Source organism: Haliotis rubra, unplaced genomic scaffold, assembly GCF_003918875.1.
Source record: "Haliotis rubra isolate DU_JTF1 unplaced genomic scaffold, ASM391887v1 Scf570, whole genome shotgun sequence".
NCBI lineage: Eukaryota > Metazoa > Mollusca > Gastropoda > Lepetellida > Haliotidae > Haliotis > Haliotis rubra.
In genome coordinates, this window is record NW_025767269.1 from 571,964 (window position 1) to 596,636 (window position 24,673).

Genomic DNA, 24,673 nt, shown 5'->3' on the forward strand with positions numbered 1-24,673 from the left:
GTAACATACCGAAATTATTTTTATCGAATTCTTCATAGTTTATGTCGTGAATAACCCAGAATACTCATTTTACACTCGCTCAACTTTGAGCTTAGAACATGAGACATAAGCAGAGTTGTCTCCCTTACCTGTCAGGATCTGCTGTTAGTTTGTTCGAATCTCAGCTGTCAGAACCACACCACTATTCCTAGCTTCCAGCTAAAAGTTTCCAAATAATACAGACGTACTGGGATAAACGCCAAACGTTGAAGGCAGATTAAAGCCCACTCTCCCTCTCTATGCTTTATACCCGTGAAGATCCGAGTTAGAATTGATCTTCGGTAACCCATGCTTGTAGTCATAGGCGACTAACGGGATCGGGTGGTCAGGCTCGCTGACTTAGTTGACACACGTCATCGTACCCCAATTGTGTAGATCGATGCTTATGATGTTGATCACTGGATTGTCTGATCCAGAATCGATTATTTACAGACCTCCGTCATATACTGGAATATTGGAGAGTGCGGCGTTAAACAAGAACCAAACAAAACCAAACAAAACCAAACAAAACTCTCCCGATCTGCTTTAAAACCTTCAGGAAGAATCAAGACAACTTTCGCCTCTTCTACTTACTGGTCTTCGGGGGCGGTGGGGTAGCCTAGTGGTTAAAGCGTTGGCTCGTCACGCCGAAGACCCGGGTTCAATTCCCCACATGGGCACAATGTGTTAAGCCCATTTCTGGTGTCCCCCCGCCGTGATATTGCTGGAATATTGCTAAAAGCGGCGTAAAACTAAACTCAGTCAGTCAGACTTACTGGTCTCCAGCAACCCATGCTTGTCGTAACAGGCGAATAACTGGGTCAGGTGGTCAGGCTCGTCCATCGTATACCAGATGTGCAAATGGAAGCTGAAAATATCAATCACTGGATTGTCTGCTCCAGATTCGATCATTGACACATATTGATATTTGTATATTGATATTGAAACAGCTGGAATATTGACTTCAAATAGCAAACACATGTGAAATGTTGCATGCAGTATTGAGCAGAGAAGGCGCCAGTACCATTTTGCTCATGTCATGATTACAGAGCTATTTCTTTCACGATTCTAGAGAGTATCAGTTTGATACTATTGACATCTGTGTAGATATAAAGCTGGGGGTGACCATGATTGAGTGATTGAGTGAGTCTAGTTTGATGCCGCTGTGTACAGCGTACCAGTTATTTCCAAGATAGTGAGACCCGTGAAGGTCTCGGTTAGAATATTGATCTTCAGTAACCCATGCTTGTCGTAAGAGACGACTAACGGGATCGGGTGGTCAGGCTCGCTGACTTGGTTGACCCATGTCATCGGTTCCCAATTGCGCAGATCGATGCTGTTGATCACTGGATTGCCAGGTCCAGACTCCATTATTTACAGACCGCCGTGTACAGCGCCGTGCACAGCGTCCAAGTTATTTCCAAGATAGTGAACCTATAGTGGCAGAAAAGCCCTCGAGATTCAGGGTTCAGCATTTAACCACTTTGGTGAAACCCACGAAAACGGGTATGGTGTCCTCAAACCTCTACACATAATTTAGATGCCCAATCATACGTTTTTATGACACAACACAGCTCAGGCGACCTCTAGGACGACAGGGCAACTTCTGTCCTTTGACAACCTAGGACGACAGGGCAACTTCTGTCCTTTGACAACCTACACCTTCAACATTTTCCTGTGGTAGAATTTAGCTGCCTAATATCCAGACGACTAACAAGACGTGTCACGAGGTTACAATGTGTCACGTGCGTCTGACTGGCTGTGCGTCTGCGCACCGTGAAGGCGGGGAGCGGGGCTCATCTAGTCATGAACTCGTTCTCCTAACGCAGCGAGTTACAGTAATGATTAGTGCGGGGTAAAACAATATTTGTGTGAACATATTCTTAGTCTCAGTGCAACATTCCGTTAAATATAAAATATGCTATCACGCATGCGAGTTGAGAGGTGAGGTACATATGTTTATACACGTGGAACGAGAAGTTCCGGGGTCGCATGGTGGCATTTTGGTAGCTTCTGTGTGCTCCGGATAGGTAGTATTCTTACATACTACACATCGGAAATTAGGGAATCCGTCATTTCCGGTTCATTGAAACGCCTGTTTGACATCTTCAAGATATTTGTCTGACATGTGCGTGACCACCTTGAATAGAACGGGTACCAGGTATATTGTAATACAGCGCTATCTTTGTAGGGCACGACAGTGCCAATTCTTTCATAATGTAACGGAGACGAGCTACGCGAGGGTGGATTCTATAAAGCCGTGTTATGTGCGGGTGTGTTTGCAAACATTAAATAATCTTATTACCTCATGCCAATGTCCTTCTTAACCAGTTCGCCATTAATGTGGCAAGTCTTGATTTTCACAGCTTCAGTCGCAGGGCTCCTTTTCATTGTATTTTATTTTTTTTACTTTGAACTTTTTTTCTGTAAAATATGTTCATTTCGGAGACTGGTTGTTAGTCTAACCGCCGTGGTATACAGTGGGTAGACACTATGCACGTACGTCCCCCTTCCGTTCTGGTCAATACGACCGCCTCCGTGGTGTAGTGGTTAGAGCGTCCGCCCGGAGAGCGGAAGGTCGCGGGTTCGATCCCCGACCGCGTCATACCAAAAGACGTAAAATATGGTACTTGTTGGTCCCTGCCTGGCGCTCGGCATTAATGGGTACAACAAGGACTGGGCGGCTCGGAGTCAGTATAATGTGTCTGAGTGGGGTATTCATGCTTCACTGCGGCATGGTATCTCAGTGGGCTAGCACTATAAAACCAGCTTAAGTCTGGGCTAGTACAAGCAGCCGCACATACACATACACACGCATGCACGTCGTCATATGAGCGAAATATTCTCAAGCACGACGTAAAACCCGATTTCACCTCACCTCACCTCTGGTCAATACACACATTAGGCACAGATTGTATGTGCGCTTCTAGTTGTTCTATACTTTGCCCGTTAGGTCGTGGAAGTTTTTTTTCAGCGACATCGATCTCTCGACACCTTGCGTGACGTATAACGGAAGCTTCGTACGGAGTAGTTTATACGGCATATATCCTGCCTGCCTGGGTCGATTCAACACGAAGACAGACACCTATATTCTGATCTGGAAAAGTCTTTTCTCTTCTTCCCGAGACGAAATATACCAAAAGTTGGTTGGTGGGTTGGTTTGTTGTTTAAAGCCGGTCTCAGCAATATTCCATCTATATGGCGGCGGTCTGTAAATAATCGAGTCTGTACCAGACAATCCATTGATCAAAAGCGTGAGCATCGATCTACGTAATTGGGATACGATGACATGTGTCCGTTTGTCTCCGATCCCGTTGGTCGCCTCTTACGACAAGAAGAACAATTCCAACCAGGATATGATGAAACCAAATGCATTGTGAAAAACAAAATCCGCTGGCAACGTATACAGCCACTGGGGCGGGGTTTGAGTTGAGTTGAGTTGAGTTCTACATCGCATCGGCAATATTCCAGCCATATAGCGACGAGACCAAGTCTGCGTACATGGATATTTTAAGTACTAAGCTTAAAGGAGTTGGTTTTTTTCCGGGGACGAGGGGTGGGTTATATACCACCTCCAGGACGTGTGCAGATGTGACTTACATTTACCGTCCGTCTGTCTTCACAAGAGAACGATGATATGCAAAATAACACAATGACGGAATTTGCTGATTAAATGTCAAAGCGGTATACGGACATGAATACCCTGCACCCATCAGCTGTTTGGTGTGTGTATACCCATCACTGGAAAAAGTTGTTTAATAAACAACCACGTTGTTGAGTATTCAAGTTATCTTTTTTCTTAAACGTCTCTCGAGTATTTTAGTATGTCATTGTGATTGAACCTTCATATTCTGATCATTTCAGAATTTGAAACACCTATCTCCCATTCTGACAAAAATTACGCTTGCATTCTCCAGTAAATGGTGCGAGGTATTCCGTGTATGGTGCACAAATCAGATCTGAGGAAACCTGAGTGATTTTACGTCCGCAAATGTGTTTTCGTGGGTGGGTGGCAAGCATGGCCTGTGTACGACACAGCAGTTGGCTGTGCAAGTTCTGTGATAGACTAACAGCTAATCTCAGCAGCTAAAATGAACATATTTCACAGAAAATAAATGTTTTTAAATCAAAATGATAAATACAATAAAAGGAGCTCTGAGTCTGTCTTCATTCCTGAAACTGCTACTAGACTTGCCACACATTCTAGACTTGAATGGGCTACATTGGGTATATACGTTTCAGGGTCTGTATGACGGACTATTTGTGTGAGAGCTTGGCTCTATGTAGCGGAGTGTCAGCTAAATGAGGGGAGAAAAGCGTGCAGGACTCATCACAAGCCGACAAACTGGGATTTGACCCCAGTCATGGGTATCTGATGCACCGAAGCGACGCAACCCTGCACAACGAATTGCCGTGCCTTAGCTAACTAACAAATGAGTGAGTATTATCAATATTCCAGGTGAGGTGAGGTGAAATTGGGTTTTACGTCGTACTTGAGAATATTTCGCTCATATGACGACGTGCATGCGTGTGTATGTGTATGTGCGGCTGCTTGTACTAGCCCAGACTTAAGCTGGTTTTATAGTGCTAGCCCACTGAGATACCATGCCGCAGTGAAGCATGAATACCCCACTCAGACACATTATACTGACTCCGAGCCGACCAGTCCTTGTTGTACCCATTAATGCCGAGCGTCAGGCAGGGACCAACAAGTACCATATTTTAACGTCTTTGGTATGACCAATATTCCAGCTAAATCACCGTGGATACCAGACATGGGTTTCACTCATTGTGATGTGGAAAATAGAACCTGGGCCTTCAACGTGACGAGCGAATGCTCGAACCACAAGGCTACCAGACAAAACCCGACAAACCAGTGAACATATTAACCACTGCAAGAGACGTACATCCACCACACCGATCCCACAGTATCGTGGTTCAAAATACATGTCAATACCAACAAGTCTAGAAATTTACCATAAAAATTCACATAACAGCGATATTTCAAATATAATTTATTTCGCATGATAAAAATTTAAGTAGACATTTTCTCTGCGACATGTAAAAATAGTTCAAAATGTCTACTGTGAAGCGGTACCTGATTCCACAAAGCCATCACGCCACTAATGGTGTCATTCAAGTTAGATTTACAGGTGCAATGATATGCTTTGTGGAGGCACTGTATCACATTGTGTAGTTGTGCATGATTATCTCCCTTCACACTTTATGTCTATGGGACTAACATCACGTCCATCTCTCTAACATACGTGGAAAAACAAGGCAGTTTATGATGAAATATGAACAGTAGAAATGTTCCACTCGCATATTTTTATCATACACAGAAAACTATTTCTAATTATTCAACTATGTCAATAAGAGACAGAATGAGCAACATATTAACACAAAAAGTGCTCAAAGCCCTAAGTACAAGTGGTTTCCTAAAGATTCGTTGGGTCATCACACACACTGAGATGGAAGTACAAAGGTATTTTAGTGCTGAGACCAGCATAGGTCTACGTTAAAGTAAGGGAGTTAAAATAGTTGTATCAGTCTGTTGCTTCTGGAACTGGACTCAGAACATTAAGGGACCCATGTGTTGTGAAAGAAATGTTCAACTCCTTTAAAACAGAAACACAAATCCCAATCTCCCTCATTATTATTTATGACATGACCCCGACTGGGCACTGCTAACTGCCTACAGTCCCTCACAGTATGACACTGTCAACACCCACACAGAGAGTGACCAATCACAGTGTGACACTGTCAACACCCACACAGAGAGTGACCAATCACAGTGTGACACTGTCAACACCCACACAGAGAGTGACCAATCACAGGGTGACACTGTCAACACCCACACAGAGAGTGACCAATCACAGTGTGACACTGTCAACACCCACACAGAGAGTGGCCAATCACAGTGTGACACTGTCAACACCCACACATAGAGTGGCCAATCACAGTATGACACTGTCAACACTCACACCAATCACAGAGTGCCAATCACAGTGACATGTGACACTGTCAACACCCACACATAGAGTGGAGAGTGACCAATCACAGGGTGACACTGTCAACACCCACACAGAGAGTGACCAACCCACAGTCACAGTGTGACACTGTCAACACCACACACAGAGTGACCAATCACAGGTGACACTGTCAACACCCACACAGAGAGAGTGACTGTCAACACCCAATCACAGTGTGACACTGTCAACACACCACACAGAGAGTGACCAATCACAGTATGACACTGTCAACACACCCACACACAGAAAGTGACCAATCACAGTAGTGACACTGTCAACACTGTCAACACCCACACAGAGAGTGACCAATCACAGGTTGACATGTCAACACTCACACAGAAAGTGACCAATCACAGGTTGACATGTCAACACCCACACAGAAAGTGACTAATCACAGCATCTGACACACTTTCACACACAAAATCACCATGAACACTTGGTGATGTTGACATGTCAACACTCACACAGAAAGTGACCAATCACAGGTTGACATGTCAACACCCACACAGAAAGTGACTAATCAAAGCATCTGACACAAACTTTCACAACACTTCCCATGAACACTTGGGATGTTGCATACATGGGACATGGTATTGCTGAACTTATACTAAGGCCACAAATATCACGTCAGTGCCCACATTAAACATAACAAAAATGTTTGAAATTTCATTTCATTTTCTTGAAACTCACTAGGTATATCATCCATGTGGTGACACAAAAATTAAGTTCTGGTGTGAGGTGGTTTTGGCTATAAAATGTCATCTTTCATACTGTCAACCCATGTTCCATTGTCATGCTTATTGTTTACAACATACACACAACGGGTATTTTATACAAACACAAGCAAGCAAAACAGGACTACACATAATGTAAACAACTTTTCCAACATGTAAAAATATTATGCCTTCGTAGGACATACTACTACCCAGACATGCAGCCTGTACTCTTCAAGGTCAAACAGGAACCAGGAAACTACCCCTCATTGCAATATAGGTTCCTAATAAATCACATTTTCATTCATACATATTTTCCTAATGGGACAGACCTCACATAGCCTGCTTTACTAAATGACAACAGCGACATCAACAACACAAAACAATATAGGTGTTCTCTTCATACAGATTAGCAGATGACCAGGACACAATCACGTGACTACCTCTCGTCTGTTGCTAATGACTGAAACTGAGTTGCATATTTATCAATTACACACAAAAACACACCAAAATAATCAGTAAAGTTGATAATTTAACTTGGTGTTGACAAATAATGAGTACACACAGTAAGATCCCGCTTGTTTTCGAGCTTGGTTTCCAAATCTGTCGACTCCAAGCATTTGGATGTTGATAAAAATGCCGGGTTGTTGTTGGTTTTACATCAACCAGGAAGAGGTAAAATAAAATACCTGTTTTATCTAGATACTGCAGCCAGTATTATTTGGCAGCCTTCTGTGTCAACCTCACTTTCTGAAACTATGCTGACTGACATCCAAGAGAGCCACCAAATAATTCTACCAGTAAGAGGTGACCAACGGGACAGGGTGGTCAGGCTAGCTGACTTGGTTGACACATGTCATTGTATCTCAGTTGCGAAGATTGATGCTCATGCTGTTAATCACTGGTTTGTCTGGTCCAGACTCGATTATTTACAGACCGCCGCCATATAGCTGGAATATTGCTGAGTGTGGCGTTAAATAACAAACAAACAACTCTACCACTCTGAAATATTCTTCAATTTGAACAAGTGTACACAACCATTACCTGAGACAGGAGAGCACTGACAGGCATACAACACCCACTTCATAACAAGCATGTATAATACAGGCACTTAACACACCAGACACCACAAGTCATAACTTGCTGGATATTGTATACTCTGACTGACTTTCTGACTCCAAGGTGATTCTGGAGCAAATATGAAGTGATGTACACAAATTAATATGTAACGGATACTCTAGCAAACACTCATATACTCTTGTTTTTTAATAACACCCAGACACCTTGAAAATTTGCACCTGAGCATTTTAATTTCCTGAGGATCATAAAATGCCAACATCAGTAAAACCATCGTCATCACCACCGACATCCTCCTCGGGCAAATTGCCTCTTGCATAACTGTCATTTACTTTGAAGATATGGAGGTAACAAAAAACAAATAATAATTGCCCCATATACCTCCATTTTATAAAAAAACCCAAGATCAATGTCCATTTAAGCTGCACAGAAATAAAGCACTTGACATTTGTCTATGGTTAGAGTTACCTCCCTTTGCTGCGTCAGATGTATGTCGCATGCAGATGCGACGGGAGTGATGCTTCTTTGAACAGTAATCCAATCATGTCATGACACGTCAGTTCTCCTGGCACACCTCAAATGACACGTAGGTCTCTGCCATTTACCACGTTGGTGAACCCACCAGCTGAGGTGCTGAAACACCTACTGACTAATAAGGCGAACCAAGGTTAAAACTCAGCCCAGCAAATTGTATCACCTTAGCCCTGCTCCTCCTGACAGGCAGCCCACAACTGATGATATGTTTTGATTGTCCCAATGATAAGTAGAAGGTATTCCCCCACTTATGCTGTACAACTACCAACAACAATGTACTATCCTACTTCCACACCAGCCGTCAGCTGGAATATTGCTGAGTGTGACGTTAAACAACAAAGAAAATAACTTCCTCATAATCGACTTCGATGTAACTGCTAAATAAGTAGTGCACCAGTAGCTATACACCTTACCCCTTCGATGAAAACAACAAACAAGAGTCAACAAATTACCAATCACATAATCCAGGCTGAAGACCAATAATGTTACTTTACAGAAATGTTGATTAAAATCAGAGTTCCTTAACTCCAGTAATAAAAAAATATATATACTGGCTAATTATCGGAAATCAAATACACAAACGAATGGGTAAATGTTCTTGACCATATTTAGATTACCACAAACACATTATTTCTTTCGGCCTTATGAGGCTATTGTCATGACATTTCACACATGAAGACAGATGCTGCCTGTCCCTGAGAGGAGGACTGACTCGAAGGGCAAGACTGAAAGCAAACCTTAAAATAACCTGGTGATATGACACAGAAATAACCCGGTCATGATGACACAGAAATAACCTGGTGATACGACACAGAAATAACCCGGTCATGACGACACAGAAAATATACATGACCTGACATGACATTGCAATTCTATTTACCACACAACTTCTCATTTCTCAGATGAACACACAAACATTGCAGTATGATGACACAAACCGGTAAATTATGAAGTAAAAACAATAAAATATTATCCATAAAACTAATTTCATTGACTCAGTATATGAATAAATTCTAAAATATTGGGCAATTCACTTTTGAAGTTGGCTCAGCTTTGACAAAGATAATTAAAAAAAAGAATTAAAATACACTTTATAGCTCACTTAATTCTTCTGCAAAGTATGAAACATCACATAATCATTGACATGGCATGATATAGGGAATCGGTTTTGATATGACAAAACAGAAGGAATATTCACTATAGACCAAAACTGGTTTGAAAAAATCAATATAATGTTAAAAAAACCAGTTTTGCTGAAATGAGCAAATTTGACCTGTTCAGTATGGTGCAAGGTATAACACTGGGTAAGTGAGAAGAATTTAGAGATATTGCTTCTAATGCTATTGATGACAAGGTTTGGTTTACTTCACCTTATTTAAGTGATCAGGTCAGGTGAATATGAAGCATCCACGACTTGCCTCACTCATCACACACAAACACATAATGCCTCTGAGTTACTTCCGCCTGAGCAATGTCCTGAAGATGGATCCTCATCTCCAGCATCATGGCCAAAACAGCAGCAGCTTTACACAAGGATCCCAAGGATTAAAAGCATCCTACAACATCTTCATCTAAATGGACTAACTAACAAGATATGTACAATTACATGACATCTGATCACACCTCACCATATAAAGCTCAATTTTTCTTTGGGTTTCCCCATCATTCCATGTTTCAGAAAACTCATAACCTACAAATGTGTACAATGTCCTGTCAAATGATGAGTTGTATGGACAAAAACAAAAAAGACAGCTGCCATACATATTTATAATCATTTCACCAGTCAATTATCCAACATAGGAATATTCACACTCATCCTATGTGTTTAGTATCACACTCATCCTATGTGTTAAGTCCTGAAAAGGTGAGGTGAGGTGAAATTGGGTTTAACGCGGTGCTTGAGAATATTTCGGCTCATATGACACGCATGCCATATGTGTATGTCGCGGCTGCTTGTACTAGCCCAGACTGAAGCTGGTTTTATAGTGCTAGCCCACTGAGAAACCCGCAGTGAAGCATGAATACCCCACTCAGACACATTATACTGACTCCGGACTCAGTCCTTGTTCTACACATTAATCCTAGTGCCAGGCAGGGACCAACAAGTACCATATTTTAAGCTCTTTTGGTATGATGAAGCGGAACAGACCAGCCAGACCTGCAAGCTCTCGGGCGGACGGCTCTAACCACTACACCACGGAGGCGGTTCCTGAAAAGAATACGTACTAGAAGACAAAGTAGAACAGAAGGCCAGCGTTGTGAGACATTTAAAACTCTGGTCTAGTGATAGTTCAGTTAGTCATTCCAGCAAATCAACGGCAGGGGACACCAGAAAGTTTGCTGTAGCTGCATACAAAAATTGTGCTGAATTAAAAACAATAAAGATTTGACAGTTTGTGAGTGAAAATGCAGCAAAATAATGGTCAGACCTAACTTCAAATGTTGATGGTTCTTAAAATAAAGGATTTCATTTCGAAAAATTGTTTGCCAAGGAACATGCTTAAACTGGAGAGAAATAATACTGTCTGAAGCCAACATCTCAGCCCACCCAGAACAACACTCTGTTGGCTGCTGGATACCTTGTATCTAATAAACTTCTTACAACAAGGAAGCAACATTGCACAAGTTAGAATACAAATGTTAAAATATTATCTGGACAAAAGGGGTCAAATGTTTTTTGTGCAATATATCATATGACAATGATAAAATATAACTGTGGAAGATGATCATTTCACTGAGGCTGTGAAAATGAGTGATTTTAGTTTTACGCCGCTTTTAGCAACATTCTAACAATATCAAGGCAGGGGACACCAGAAATGGGTTTCACACATTGTACCCATGTGGGAATCGAACCTGGGACTTTGGCATGATGAGTAAACGCTTCAACCACTAGGCTACCCCAACAACCCCTGTGAAATGAGCATCATGAATCATGGAGGGTGTCTGGATGGGTCCTTTCATCCACTTGTACAGGTGTTCATGTACCTGGAGGAGTAGCGGCCCGGGCTATGCCAAGCTGATGTATTGGTGGGTTTTGCATTGACTGACTGAGTTTAGTTTTATGCCGCTTTTGGCATTATTCCAGCAATATCACAGCGGGGGACATCAGAAATGGGCTTAACACATTGTGCCCATGTGTGGAATCGAACCTGGGTCTTCGGCGTGACGAGCCAACGCTTTAACCACTAGGCTACCCCACCGCCCCGGGTTTTGCATTGATAAACAGAACAATAATTATGATCGGCAATTGTGTCACACTACCTCAGATATTGACCCACTTCACACACACAGCCTGGAATGATGACGTTTTTGATGAAGGACTTGGGTAAGATTTTCAGTACAAATATTGTCTTCGTCATTGTGGAGTCAAACACTTGTCTTTAAAATAACTTAGAATTAAACTATTTACAATTCACATGAGAAATACCCTAACAAATAACACATTATGTGTACTGGGTGGATGTTGTCTGTGATGGACGTGGTGGGTAATTTCTTCTCGGAGAGTCCTGACCATGAAGACTATGTGACCTTGGATTTTGACCTGAGGATGAGCAATTGGAAGTATTGGAAGTTTGACTTGTGCTGCGACTCCGTCTGATCTCGGTCCACTCCGGGCTGGGGTTTCTTTCCTCACGAATGTCTGTAGTGTCTAATGACAAGGTGCCAGGGCTAAGAATTGTACCCTGATTTGTCTGTGAACCAGTAGGTTCAGCAGGATGCAGTCTTGAGTCTTGACTGTCCGTGATCCCTCCTCCCCTATGGTTTCCTGCTCTTCCCCTCTGTCCCCCCCGTCTCCCTCCACTACCCCTGCCCCGACTGTGTCTTGACCCACGTTCCTCGTACCTCCGGTTCCCCCTAACAGACCCACCTCCTTCCTCTTCTTCAAACTCCTCTCTGCTGCTCTGTCTCCAACCATGAGTCCCTGTCCATCGCCCATGCCCTCTGTGATTTCCTTCTACACCTTTATCATATACCTCACCCTCTTTATCATATACCTCACCCTCTTTATCATATACCTCCTCATACTCCTCTTTTCCCTTGCTACTTGTCCTGTGTGGACCTCGATTATACCCACGTTCTCTGAAACTATCATCACCTCTCCCTCTCTGCCTGTAGTTGTTACCAGCTCCCCCTCTAGAAACACCATAACCCCGCCCTTTAGACCCATCCCAACCCCGCCCTCTAGACCCATCCCAACCACGCCCTCTAGATCCTTCAGAACCACGCCCTCTAGACCCTTCAGAACCACGCCCTCTATCCCTGTACCCATCATACCTCTGTTCTCTAAACTCATCATTACCCCGCCCCTGTGTCCTTCATAACCCCTCCCCTATACCTAGCCCCCCACCCTCCCTCCTTCCTGCTCCCTATACCCATCATAACCTCGCCCCCTGCTCCTCCCTCCCCTGTCAATGTACAACCCTCTTCCCCTCCTATTCCCCCACCCCCTACTGTTCGGTGGCCCATCACTGACAGTCCGCCGATAGTTCCGCTCCTGATGAGGAGGACTCCCATGCTTCGGTTCGCTGGCCACCTTCATCAAGGACCCCTCACTCATGGGCCCATCCTCACCATCCCCCTTGCTGACATTCTTCCTGTTCCGGCCACAAGCTGGTCTCCCTGTCCCACCCTCGTCCTCCGTACGACAGGCGTCGGAATAGGTCCTCATTCCCTTAGCAGCCCCTGGAGTCTGGGGCTGAGGAGTCTCACTAAATCCACTCTCGTTACTCCCAGAAGACTCCCCTTCAAGGAAAAATGTGACTTTGGCTCCCCGCTGACTTTGACCTTGGTCATCGAGGGGATTGCTGGGTGATGAGGAACCAAGGGTGGTGGGGAACTGGTTGTGACTGCTGCAGTCGAAGGGGGGTGGGGTGTAGAGTGACGTGTTGGTCCCCGGGATGGGCTTCAGCTGGAGCGAGGTCAGGGAAGGCTTCCTCCCAGCCACGACACTTGACCACAGGTCGGACTTCACTGGAACATACAGGCATTGTCAAGGAGTAGTTCATATGTTCAGTGTTATGCAAGCTGTATCAGGCACAATATAAGTTTGAGGAGAATGTTCAGAGCCAATAAACGCTCAGAGCGAAGTACAAGGGCACAATACAAGTTCAGGGGAAAGATTAAAGTTCAGGTGGAAGGTTCAGCTATATTTCCTGACCCTACTGATCCATTGTTTAGTACAGATGACAACATGTCTGAACTCACCAGCAGGGTGTTCTGGGATGTCGATGTGGAAAGACCGTAAAGAATCCCTCCTGTGCCAGTCTCCTTGGAGCTGTGGGGAGCTTGAGGGGCGGCGCGGTGTGACGGGGGAAGGGATTTTGGGAAAGTCTGCTGTCACCTCTGTCTGTTCGAGGGTCAAGGTGACAGCTTTCTGCTGTGGAGCAGAGTTGGAGGCATCCAGGTGATGTAGATGTCGGGTCATCTTCGGCTTCTTGACGCTCGCCTGGGAGGAGATCAAAACAAACTTTAGACTGATTGAAGAGGCAAAGAACTAATGTTATATGATTTGTATGGATTTGGGTGAGTGAGTCACTTATATCACAGCGTTGAATTACCATGTCATGGACACATGTGCCCCGGGATCAAACATCCAAACTCACAATTTACCAGTAGAACAAAAAACACAATACATTCTGATCATAATTCCATGTAGCCAATGAAGGAATGAGTCTTGTTTGATGCTTCAATATTTCAAAAATGTCTCCTGTGGCAGACTCACTGATGGGGACTGATGTATGTTTTGTTCCTTCCTACATTAAGTAGTGTTCATGTCTGTATACCCAGCCAAGGGAGACAACTATGCGGAACTGTTATTCATGTCTGTATACCCAGCCAAGGGAGACAACTATGCGGAACTGTAATTCATGTTTGAATCCCAAAACAAAGGGAGACAATCATGGGGTACTGGTTTTCATGTCTGAATCCAAAACAAAGGGAGACAACCATGGGGTACTGGTTTACATGTCTGAATGCAAAACAAAGGGAGACAATCATGGGGTACTGGTTTTCATGTCTGAATCCAAAACAAAGGGAGACAACCATGTGGAACTGTTGTTCATGTCTGAATCCCAAACAAAGGGACACAACCATGGCATAACTGGTTTTCATGTCTGAATCCCAAACAAAGGGAGATAAGCATGGGGTACTGGTTTTCATGTCTGAATCCCAAACAAAGGGACACAACCATAGCGTTACTGGTTTTCATGTCTGAATCCCAAACAAAGGGAGATAAGCATGGGGTACTGGTTTTCATGTCTGAATCCCAAACAAAGGGACACAACCATGGGTTACTGGTTTTCATGTCTGAATCCCAAACAAAGGGAGATAAGCATGGGGTACTGGTTTTCATGTCTGAATCCCAAACAAAGGGAGACAACCATAGGGTACTGGTTTTCATGTCTGAATCCCAAACAAAGGGAGACAAGCATGGGGTACTGGTCTTTCTGGTTCCACTACACTAAATCAGAATCACATGCTTCCTGAGGGAGAACCGTATGTAAACAACTGAAGAGATAGAGACATACGACAGCTGTGATTGGATGAAATAGTGTAATATTTTTATGTTTTATAAAACACATCCATCCAGTAATTAAAACTTACCACACTTTTAAGTATTTAGTTCTGCCATTTTTATCACCATGACTTATGCTTATTGTGTGTACAGATATTTTCCAGTAGGTGAAATTTGGTGCGGAACTGGGGTTGATATGTTCCGCTTCCTGTGCTCGGAATATTAGCCAGACAATTTGACCAGAAATTGTGTTTTATTGTAGTTTAAAGGCCAGAGTGTACCCATGTGTACATGGAATGGCTGTTGATAGCCTGGAAATTAAAAAAAAATATAAGGTTACTATAGAAGTCTATGGATAAACATTTGGTGTTGTGTAACCTGTAGTCCGAATCCTTCACAAAGGGAGACAAGCATGGGTTAGAGGTTCATGTCTTAATCCCAATCAAAGGGAGACAACCATGGAGCACTGGTGTTTATGTCTCAATCCAAAACAAAGACAGAAAAGCATGGGGTACTGGTATTCATCAACCACTCACCTCATATGCAACGACACATTCAATAGTCATGGCTGGCTCGATACCCAGACACCACTTCTCCATGATAAACGGAGGCTAGAGAAAATTAAGAAAACATATATTTAGGCATACTTTAACAAGATTTGTGTTTGGGAACATAATAAGGTTGGTCAATGATTTATGAAGATTGTATCATGATTGTGAGTGTTTGCTACAATCTAGAACAAGGTGTTGGTCTGGATACATCCATAAGAGTTTTGTAAATGTCATTTTCTATGATGCCCATTATATGGATGGTCCTCTCTGTGAAAAACACAATCCAAGCCATATCATCATGTCATTTAAGATACTGTGTTTGCCATGGCTGGGCATCCACTGACAAGGTGTTGCAAAGTCTCAGTAAATTCACAAGGTATTTTACATTTTATATAAGAATGATGCAAAAAAACATATAATCATCATCATCACCACCGTCATCATCATCACCACTGTCATCATCATCACTACTGTCATCATCATCACCATCATCATCATCATCATCATCACTGTCATCATCATCACCACTGTCATCATCATCACCACTGTCATCATCATCACCACTGTCATCATCACTGTCATCATCATCACCACTGTCATCATCACCACTGTCATCATCATCACCATCATCATCACCACTGTCATCATCATCACCACTGTCATCATCATCACCATCATCATCATCATCACCACTGTCATCATCATCACCACTGTCATCATCATCACCATCATCATCATCATCACCACTGTCATCATCATCACCACTGTCATCATCATCACCACTGTCATCATCATCACCACTGTCATCATCATCACCACTGTCATCATCATCACCATCATCATCACCACTGTCATCATCATCACCACTGTCATCATCATCACCATCATCATCATCATCACCACTGTCATCATCATCACCACTGTCATCATCATCACCATCACCATCATCATCACCACTGTCATCATCATCACTACTGTCATCATCATCACCATCATCATCATCATCATCACCACTGTCATCATCATCACCACTGTCATCATCATCACCACTGTCATCATCATCACCATCACCCACCTGTTTCAGTTTAAAGGAGCCATAGTTTGGCACTTTGCAGGTGAACACCACCTCCTTGATGAGAGTCAGAGGGTCAGCAGTAACATCATCATCATCTTCGTCAAGCTCCAGGTACATCTTCCACTTGTGTTCCTACAAAACACAATGAGTGAGTCAACAGGCAGGACCCAAAAGTGGTGCACAGTATTACCACTTTACCGGCATATCATGACTTGATATACTAATGAATATGTATCAGAATATATACTGAACATCATTGAAAACGCACCACCTGTAAATTTTGAAATATGGTCATAGGATTGTTTTGAGAGTGAAAATGAACGTTGGAAATTTGGAAAGTTAATATAAATTGTATATTTATATACTTATCCTATCTCACGATTTGCACTTCTCTCTCTTGCTTCGACGCTAAGTGGAACGAATGAGAACTTTTCCTGTAGGCCTCTCTTCCCCAGGCTGCTCTCTTTATAGGACAGGTCCCTAGTCCCTGGCTAAGCGTGCAGCACATTCCCCTGTCTACCCAAGTGACTACCTCAGAGTGATCATTCTCTTCTTGGAGCCAATGACAGTTATATGTAACCATCATAATCTGAGTAGAGGGAAGGGTGGGTGGGCATCCATCGCGTGAGATAGGATAAGTATATAAATATACAATTTATGTTAAAATTTCCAAATTTTTAAACTTATCCTATCTCACGATTTGCACTTATCCCATGGTTGGACGGCGGGTCGCAGATTACCCAAAGTCAAAAGGCACTGACAGTATATACTGTATAGGCTACTGACAACCATAGATAGCAATGAACAAGGGAGGCCAGATCTGACTAGCATAGATCCTATACTAGTGATGGGTTCTCCTGAACCCCTTGGCTTACTAGGCACCATCGCTCCTAAGGAGTGGGTGCTCCTGAGCAATGTGGTGTTCAGCAGCAACTAGTGATGGGTTCCCTCGCATACGCAAGAAACCAAACTAGGCAAGTCACCTTGCTTCGCAGCGATTTATCAGATTACAAGTCACCTTGCTTCTCACGCGATTTATCAGATTACAACTAGAAATCGGGCCCGCACCTGCTTCGAGACAGACCCCCAGACCCCATCACGAAGAGGGGAAGAGGAAACTAAATCGGAAAAACTCACAAGTTTAACGTTCAGTACCAAAACAACACCACATGACTTCCACTACTTACCACAGTTAGGTCACAACGGTGTGCTAAGGTACTTAGGAGCTTGAACACTACGAAATCCATAAGGAAATCGGGAAGGACTCACTTCACTGACGTGATTGCTCCGTGGAATAGAGGTCAGCAAGCGAGATTGTCGAACACTTCTACATCCGTACGTAGGGAGCAACGACAAGGTAGGCCCATAACTACCAAGGTCACTACGTGTGATGGTTAGTTCGAACCCATTGACTTACTAAGCACAATTGCTCCCAGGGACCGGGACTCCCGACCAATATGGTGTTCAGTCACTACCTTCACGAAAAGAGAAAGGATGCAGCTTAGCGAGTGTAATCAGTAATCTAATGACTAGTATCGGGCCAGCCCCTGCTTCGAAACAACCCCCACAGACACCGTCCTGAGGAGGGTGAAAGAGTAATTGAATTGGAAAACTCACAATTTTAACATTCAGTACCACATCTTATGACTTCCACTACTTACCACTGTAAGATCACATAGATGTGTATAGGTACTTAGGAGCATGAACGCTACGAAGTGTAACACTTCGGGAATGACTCACTTCACTGATGTAATTACTCCACAGAGCAGACGACAGTGAGTGAGGTGGCGACTCTCCAGAGTGTCAAATTAAATTGAGAGGAAAAATCGTAGTCCCCGAAGAATCGAAGACACAAATCAGAAATAAAATTCAGAATTTTATTCAGATTGTACACAAAGCAGCAATGATCGCAACTGGTGATCATCTGCGCTGAAGCTGATGGTTGTACCGAGTGGCGAACAGGTCTACATCTGGTCGTGATAACAGGTAGATCTTCGATTGGAATATCAGAGGCAGTTGTTTCCACTCCGTGAGTGAGGGGTGTTTGGGACGTGACAAACTGGGGCACAAACATCATGACCTGTCGTTTTGAAAATTGTCCCAATAAAAAGTAATCACCGGGTCGTTGTTACCTCCGATTGCTCCTAATTCAGCGCGAGCAACTTGATGATGAACTGCCTGTGGAGTTGAAGGACGACTGGATCCTGCCGGGCATGAACACAGTCGTTGATATAGTTCTCAAATGTCATGCCTCGACAATGCAGGTATCTTGTTATCGGATTGGGTACCTGAGTAAAAAGCCACGAGGCCGTACATATACCAAACAGCAGGACCCTCCATTGGTATCAATGACGCCCCTTGAAAGTAAATCGAAGATACTTCCGATAGTCTGGATGTATCGGGATGTGAAGGTAGGCGTCTCACAGGTCTAGGGAAATGAGAGGTCTAACAACTCTTGCCTCTGACAAAGAGATATCTCCTGAGATAGGAACGTTCAATTAGTCCAGCTACCATGCCAGTACTAATGGAGTGCTGAATGTAGTAGGTTCGGCGCATGGAGATTGTCAGTCAATGTACAGGAACATTCACATTGTAAACGAAGTGAAGAAATTCGTACGATTGGTGACCTCAGGAACGTTTTGGTTGGCCGAACAAAATGATGGTTCGCCAGGTGGAGTGATAAAGGTAGTAGATCGCTGCCTGGTGACAGTCTGGACATAACTGCAGTGACCTTTGAACTCAGTGCTTGAGCTAGTGTAGAAAACCGCGTAACCCCAGCCAAAGTCAAACTGTTCATGGGTGTTTCTGTCTGTCACCCTAAATAAGCAGTCTCTCTCGACTGGCTGACGAAATCCCGACACAATCATTCTTTCCGGGAATGGCACTGTTCATTGTTACTAGCCTTTGAAGGCTGGACTTGATATCCGACTTGTGGGACCAAGAAAAGTCTGCCAGGGCACTTCATACTCTAATCATCAAAATTCGGGTAAACAAACAGTAGTCCGCCATTTGCAAACATTACCCACAATGCGACAAAAATCTGGACAACACAGTCTTCGGTTAACCGGGCGAGTCACAACCCATAAATTCTGGGCTGCGCTATGCTGACTACTTGACAAGACATCACTGCTGGTACCATGCACAAAAACTTGACACATCTGTCATCTGTCCAGAAACTTGCTGATGATGTAAAACGCAGGGTGCTGAAGATGACGAACCATCTGCAATGATTGCACCCAGCGATACACAGAAACGCTGTTACGAGTAGTCTGTAGTAACAAGACTCAGTGAAGCGTCGTAAAGTATTCCTGGCTAGCAAGCTTATCTAGTAATGCCCTATCGGGTGGTTGTAGTGCTGACATCTGCGCCGAAGATAGATTCTTTGAACCGAATCATTCATCAAAGGTGAAGATTGGATGGTAGACTAAATCTGGAATGATATGAGTCCGGGTCACGGAGGACTCTTGAGAACTCGGACCGTCAGACCGTCAAGTGCCCAGCATAATATGTCTAGATGACTGCGCTACTGACATCAAATGTGAATCGATTCAGCATGGTGAAGCACATAGCAAATACCTCAGCAGAAAAAGGGTACCAGGTGGGATAAGTTATGTGACTAAAAACTTTAAACGCCTCACAAGCCGTAAGGTAAACCGGATAAACAAATCTGTTTGTCGTGCTTAGAGCTTGCCACTCCATGGTGAGGAATTCAGCGCCTCACAGATGCCCTGAAAACTAGGATCGTGTTGAAAACTAGCAGAGTTCGACAAATTTGGCCGTATCTAGATGCAAGTTCACGATCCTCGTTGAGGATGTTAAAAACCAGTGTTGACAAGTCCCGATCCTTCATGTTGAATGTAATAAATAGAACATCTGGTATTTTCCTCTAGGTTACTGTAGGTGGTCGGCGAACCAAGCGATTATGTGTGTCAAATCAACTAAAACAATTCCTGCATCTTACAGGTGACTGGCATAGCCAAACCATGCAAACAAAGACGAAGTTCGATGAGGGTTAAGTGTCTTGGGAGGCATCCCAGACACAATTGCATAGGCTCTGACGAACCAATAGGCTGGTAAGATGCGCCGTGTTGGAAATAACACGAGTGGTGAATCGCCGAATTCGTTGAATCAACTCAATTGGTAGGCAAGGTCCGAGGAACGGAACTTTTGACAAATGCTGACAGTTCGATGAATGCTGACGATTCAGTGATCTTGAACAGCCAGGTGAACTGGTTTTGGCGATATGAGGCGGTTCGGCCTGGTGAAACGGGACGAGTCGGGCTAGTAAATCAGTTCAGCTTAGCGATCTGATTCAGAATGGTGAGCCGGAACATTGATGTGATCTGGATCGCGACTGTGATCTGGATCGGTTTGGTAGTCCGAAACGTTTAAATGATCTCAGCTGCTGGAGAGATCTAGGACGATCAGATGAACTGGTGAGGTGAAATGTTCCGGCCAAGGTGAATTGGTTCAACGAGGTGACTCGTTCGGTGAAGAAAGCCGTTATGGTGAGGCGAACTGTTTCGGTGCGATGAATCGAACCGATGCTGTGAACCGTTTCGGCGATAAGAAACAGTCTTATATATGGCGAATTGAGTCGATGTCGTGATCCAATACGCCTTGGCGAAACAGTTTGGCCTGGTGAATCCATTCGGCGATTTGACGATGTAGATCGGCTGTGAGTCGGCTGGCAACACAGAGCGGTTCAATGAGGCGGAACTGCGAGTAGACATCTGATGATGCGCCAATAAAATCATCACCTTGCAACATGGGAATCTCCAAATGACGAGCAATTAATACTGGTCGTTGAAATCGGGGGTTTTGTCGGGTCATCAACTGTTGAAGTGTAACAAGCTCTGTCTGCCAGCCAACGGGAGCAAGCATGTCTATATGCTCTAAGAACGTCCTTGATAAGGGAGCACATTCCCGACAATGTTTGCTTCAGGAACACAGGTCAATACAACCCACACATGACGAGTGGGATCCGAGGAAGTAAATATTTTTACAGTGAGCGCAAAATTACGCTACTTTGGGTCAACTACCCATGATATAGTTCTCATGTTAACTTGTAAGGAAAGCTGAGAACTCTCACAATACGTCCACACAGTGGTGCGACAAGAAGAAGAATGATCACTCTGAGGTAGTCAGGTGGGTAGACAGGGACTAGGGACCTGTCCTATAAAGAGAGCAGCCTAGGGAACACTGGCGTATGGACAAGAGAGGCCTACAGGAAAAGTACTCATTTGTTCCACTCAGCGTTGAAAAGGAAAAGTTCTGTGTCGAAGCAAGAGAGAGAAGTGCAAATCGTGAGATACGATAAGTTTAAAAATGTTGTTAATAACACAAAAGACAACAAGTGTTTGGATATGGCAATGTCCCCCGCCGCTAAAGAATGGAATATCTATATTTACTATTTTTTATTTTTTTGTCACATACAAGATGCCTGAAATGACTGGTGTCTGCATAATCACCCAATGTAGGCTGTCAACATCATTGAAAACATTGGGTGCAATGTTTTATGAGATATCGCGTTTAAATAAGTTTGAAAGTGGTCAAAGGATCGTGGTGACCTTGAAGATAAGTCAAGGTCACCCAAATCAACTGGTGCCTGCGTAATCCCCCAATGTAGGCTGTCATCAAATTTAAAGATATTGCATACAACAGTGCATGAGATATCACGTTAACAAGAGTTTGAAAAGTGGTCAAAGTGTCATGGTGACCTTGAAGATAAAGTCAAGGTCACCCAAATCGACTGGTGTCTGGGTAATCCCACAATCTAGGCTGTCACCAAATTTGAAGACATTGGGTGCTACAGTTCATGAGATATCCCATTAACAAGATTTTGAAAAGTGGTCAAAGTGTCGTGGTGACCTTGAAAGTAACGTCAAGGTCACCCAAAATAACCGGTGTCTGGGCAATCCCCCAATGTAGGCTGTCACCAAATTCGAAGACATTGGGTATAACAGTTCATGAGATATCGCGTTTACAAAAATTAAGATGTACGTACGGACATACATACGGAGGCTGCTGAATACATAGTCCCCCCGTTCTGCGTTGCGGTGGGGGACAATAAATACTGCTGTACAGTAAGAACGGATTGCCCGAACACATCATCGAACACATCACATGACAACAACAAAATTCCTGCACAACACACATGAAAAGCACAGATTGCATGAGTAAAACATGCTGATTAGGGGTACAAATGACCGTCGGCAAAATACCGTTCTCATTTTAGCTGTACCTCCGCAAGTAAAGTTTATTTTGCAATGCCAAGATTGTCACCAGAGGAAAGAGAACGGGCACTGGGCATGTTGCAGGTTGGCACATCAAACAGGATTATTGCCAGACGATTTGGTTGCCATCATTCCACCATCATAAGACTTGCCAACAGGTACCAACAAACAGGAACCACCAGGGACCGCCAACGTCCTGGCCAGGCACGTGTTACCACCCCTCACCAAGATCGAGACATTGTTCGGTGCCATATTCGGGATCGTACGTTGCGGCTGCCAGAACCGCCAACACTGTCCAAGGCCGACGTGGTTTGATCAATTCTTCCACCTTCCAACGCCGTCTCCGTGTGACAGGATTACGGTGTTGACGCCCTTAGGTTGGACCCATCCTGACTGATAGACATCACCGTGAACCACGACTAGGGGCTGAACAGCATCTTTTGTGGTTGTTACGACGTTGGCATAGTGTTGTGTTCTCCCACGAGTCACGTTTTCACTTGACGAAATGCTGACGGGCATCTATGGGTATGGCGTCGACGGGGAGAGCGTTACCATCAAGACTGTGTTGTGCAAACAGATCGGTGGGGTGGAGGAAGCATTATGGTGTGGGGTGAGATCAGTTATCATCACAAAACCCGCTCTGGTAGTTTGTCATGTCAGAGTGAATGCCCTTTACTACCGTGACACCATTCTTCAGAACAACGTCGTTCCCTTCTTTAACCAACATCAAGATCTGCCCACATTCTAGCAGGACAATGCTCGAGCGCACACTGCACATGTTACAACACAGTTTCTGGCAAACAACAACATTCCTCTACTTCCATGGCCTGCATTGTCACCAGACTTGTCTCCCATTGAACACTTGTGGGATTACATCGGCCAATGCCTCTCACATCGCCCACAGATCAACAACCTTGGGGAACTTGAGAATGCCTTGCAACAAGAGTGGAATGCATTGCCTCAAAACAGTATTCAGAGACTCATCAGTTCAATGAGGACAGCTTGTGTTGCTGCTAACGGTGGTCATACACGTTACTGACTTTCCAATTTGACTCCATCTTTCTTTCATGGTCAGCTGAATTAAAACTTCACTGTTTTGCTGGATTGATTCTTGTTTCTTTTCTTTACCAAACATTGGACTACAAAAGTATGTAAAATTTACACCGATTGCTCATTTATGCTCTTGGAAATCCAAACTAATACAGGTGGTGCGTTTTCAATGATGTTCAGTATATTTCAATAGTGCCAGTATATTGTGTTCTTAAATCACACACAATCATATATCCATCTCAATATTTACTAATTAAACCTACGATATTCTGAAATAGTTTTATAAGACATAATATATTGCATAGATTTTCTCATCTGTAATTTGTTATAAACCTTGTTAAACATGAATGAACTCATACCTCAGACTTTCTCCACTCCCTATCTGCATAATTATCATTGACAACACTGTCGTTGTCCATAGACTTGGTGGAAGTTTCTAGTGTCATATAAACCTGAAGGGTGCTTCTCACGATATATTAGACATGGCTTCTTTTCCCGGAATAACCGCACTTGAGGTTTTTGTTTGCTCTCAGGTTTTACTTTTTGGGAATAAGACCTATTTCCTGGTTTTACTTTTGTAAGTAAGACCTCTTCCCAGGTTTTACTTTTTCCTAATTCTATATTGACATCAACATTCAAATTATATGTGAGTGTTTTGAAATCATTTGAAAAATATCGTCAAAGATCAACTTAAAAGTGCAAATGTTTTCCCAAGCAGGATTGGAACCTTATATTTCAGATTCATAAGCTGACGCTTTACCTCACAGCAACCAGGCCAACAAAGAATGGGGGTTGAATTATCTATTTATAGTTAGGCCTACTGTCATTCAATTGAGTTTACTAGCGCTTCAGTTACTGTTATGTAGCTTCATT

At 43.6% G+C, this 24,673-nt stretch overlaps 1 protein-coding gene and 1 long non-coding RNA gene across 3 annotated transcripts in view; both read right to left on the bottom strand.

The window, feature by feature from the left end:
* Positions 1-5,020: 5,020 nt before the first annotated feature.
* LOC124254328 lies at positions 5,021-6,403 on the bottom strand. 2 transcript variants are annotated; one of them, XR_006892456.1, is made up of 3 exons: positions 6,332-6,403; positions 6,148-6,177; positions 5,021-5,997 (listed from the first exon to the last, which is right to left on the bottom strand). It is a non-coding gene; the product is annotated as an uncharacterized LOC124254328 (long non-coding RNA). The 2 variants fall into 2 exon arrangements; XR_006892457.1 differs by lacking the exons at positions 6,148-6,177; positions 6,332-6,403 and adding an exon at positions 6,244-6,291.
* A 3,390-nt stretch (positions 6,404-9,793) lies between these two features.
* LOC124254336 (mitogen-activated protein kinase kinase kinase 20-like) overlaps positions 9,794-24,673 on the bottom strand; it is a 40,745-nt gene continuing 25,865 nt past the window's right edge. The window contains exons 18-25 of the mRNA XM_046688258.1: positions 16,515-16,646; positions 15,425-15,499; positions 13,580-13,820; positions 12,827-13,345; positions 12,450-12,634; positions 12,057-12,329; positions 11,828-11,915; positions 9,794-9,897 (exon numbers count right to left, since the gene is read on the bottom strand). Of these exons, the coding sequence (XP_046544214.1) occupies positions 9,794-9,897; positions 11,828-11,915; positions 12,057-12,329; positions 12,450-12,634; positions 12,827-13,345; positions 13,580-13,820; positions 15,425-15,499; positions 16,515-16,646 (1,617 nt within the window). The remainder of the gene's footprint in view (positions 9,898-11,827; positions 11,916-12,056; positions 12,330-12,449; positions 12,635-12,826; positions 13,346-13,579; positions 13,821-15,424; positions 15,500-16,514; positions 16,647-24,673) is intronic.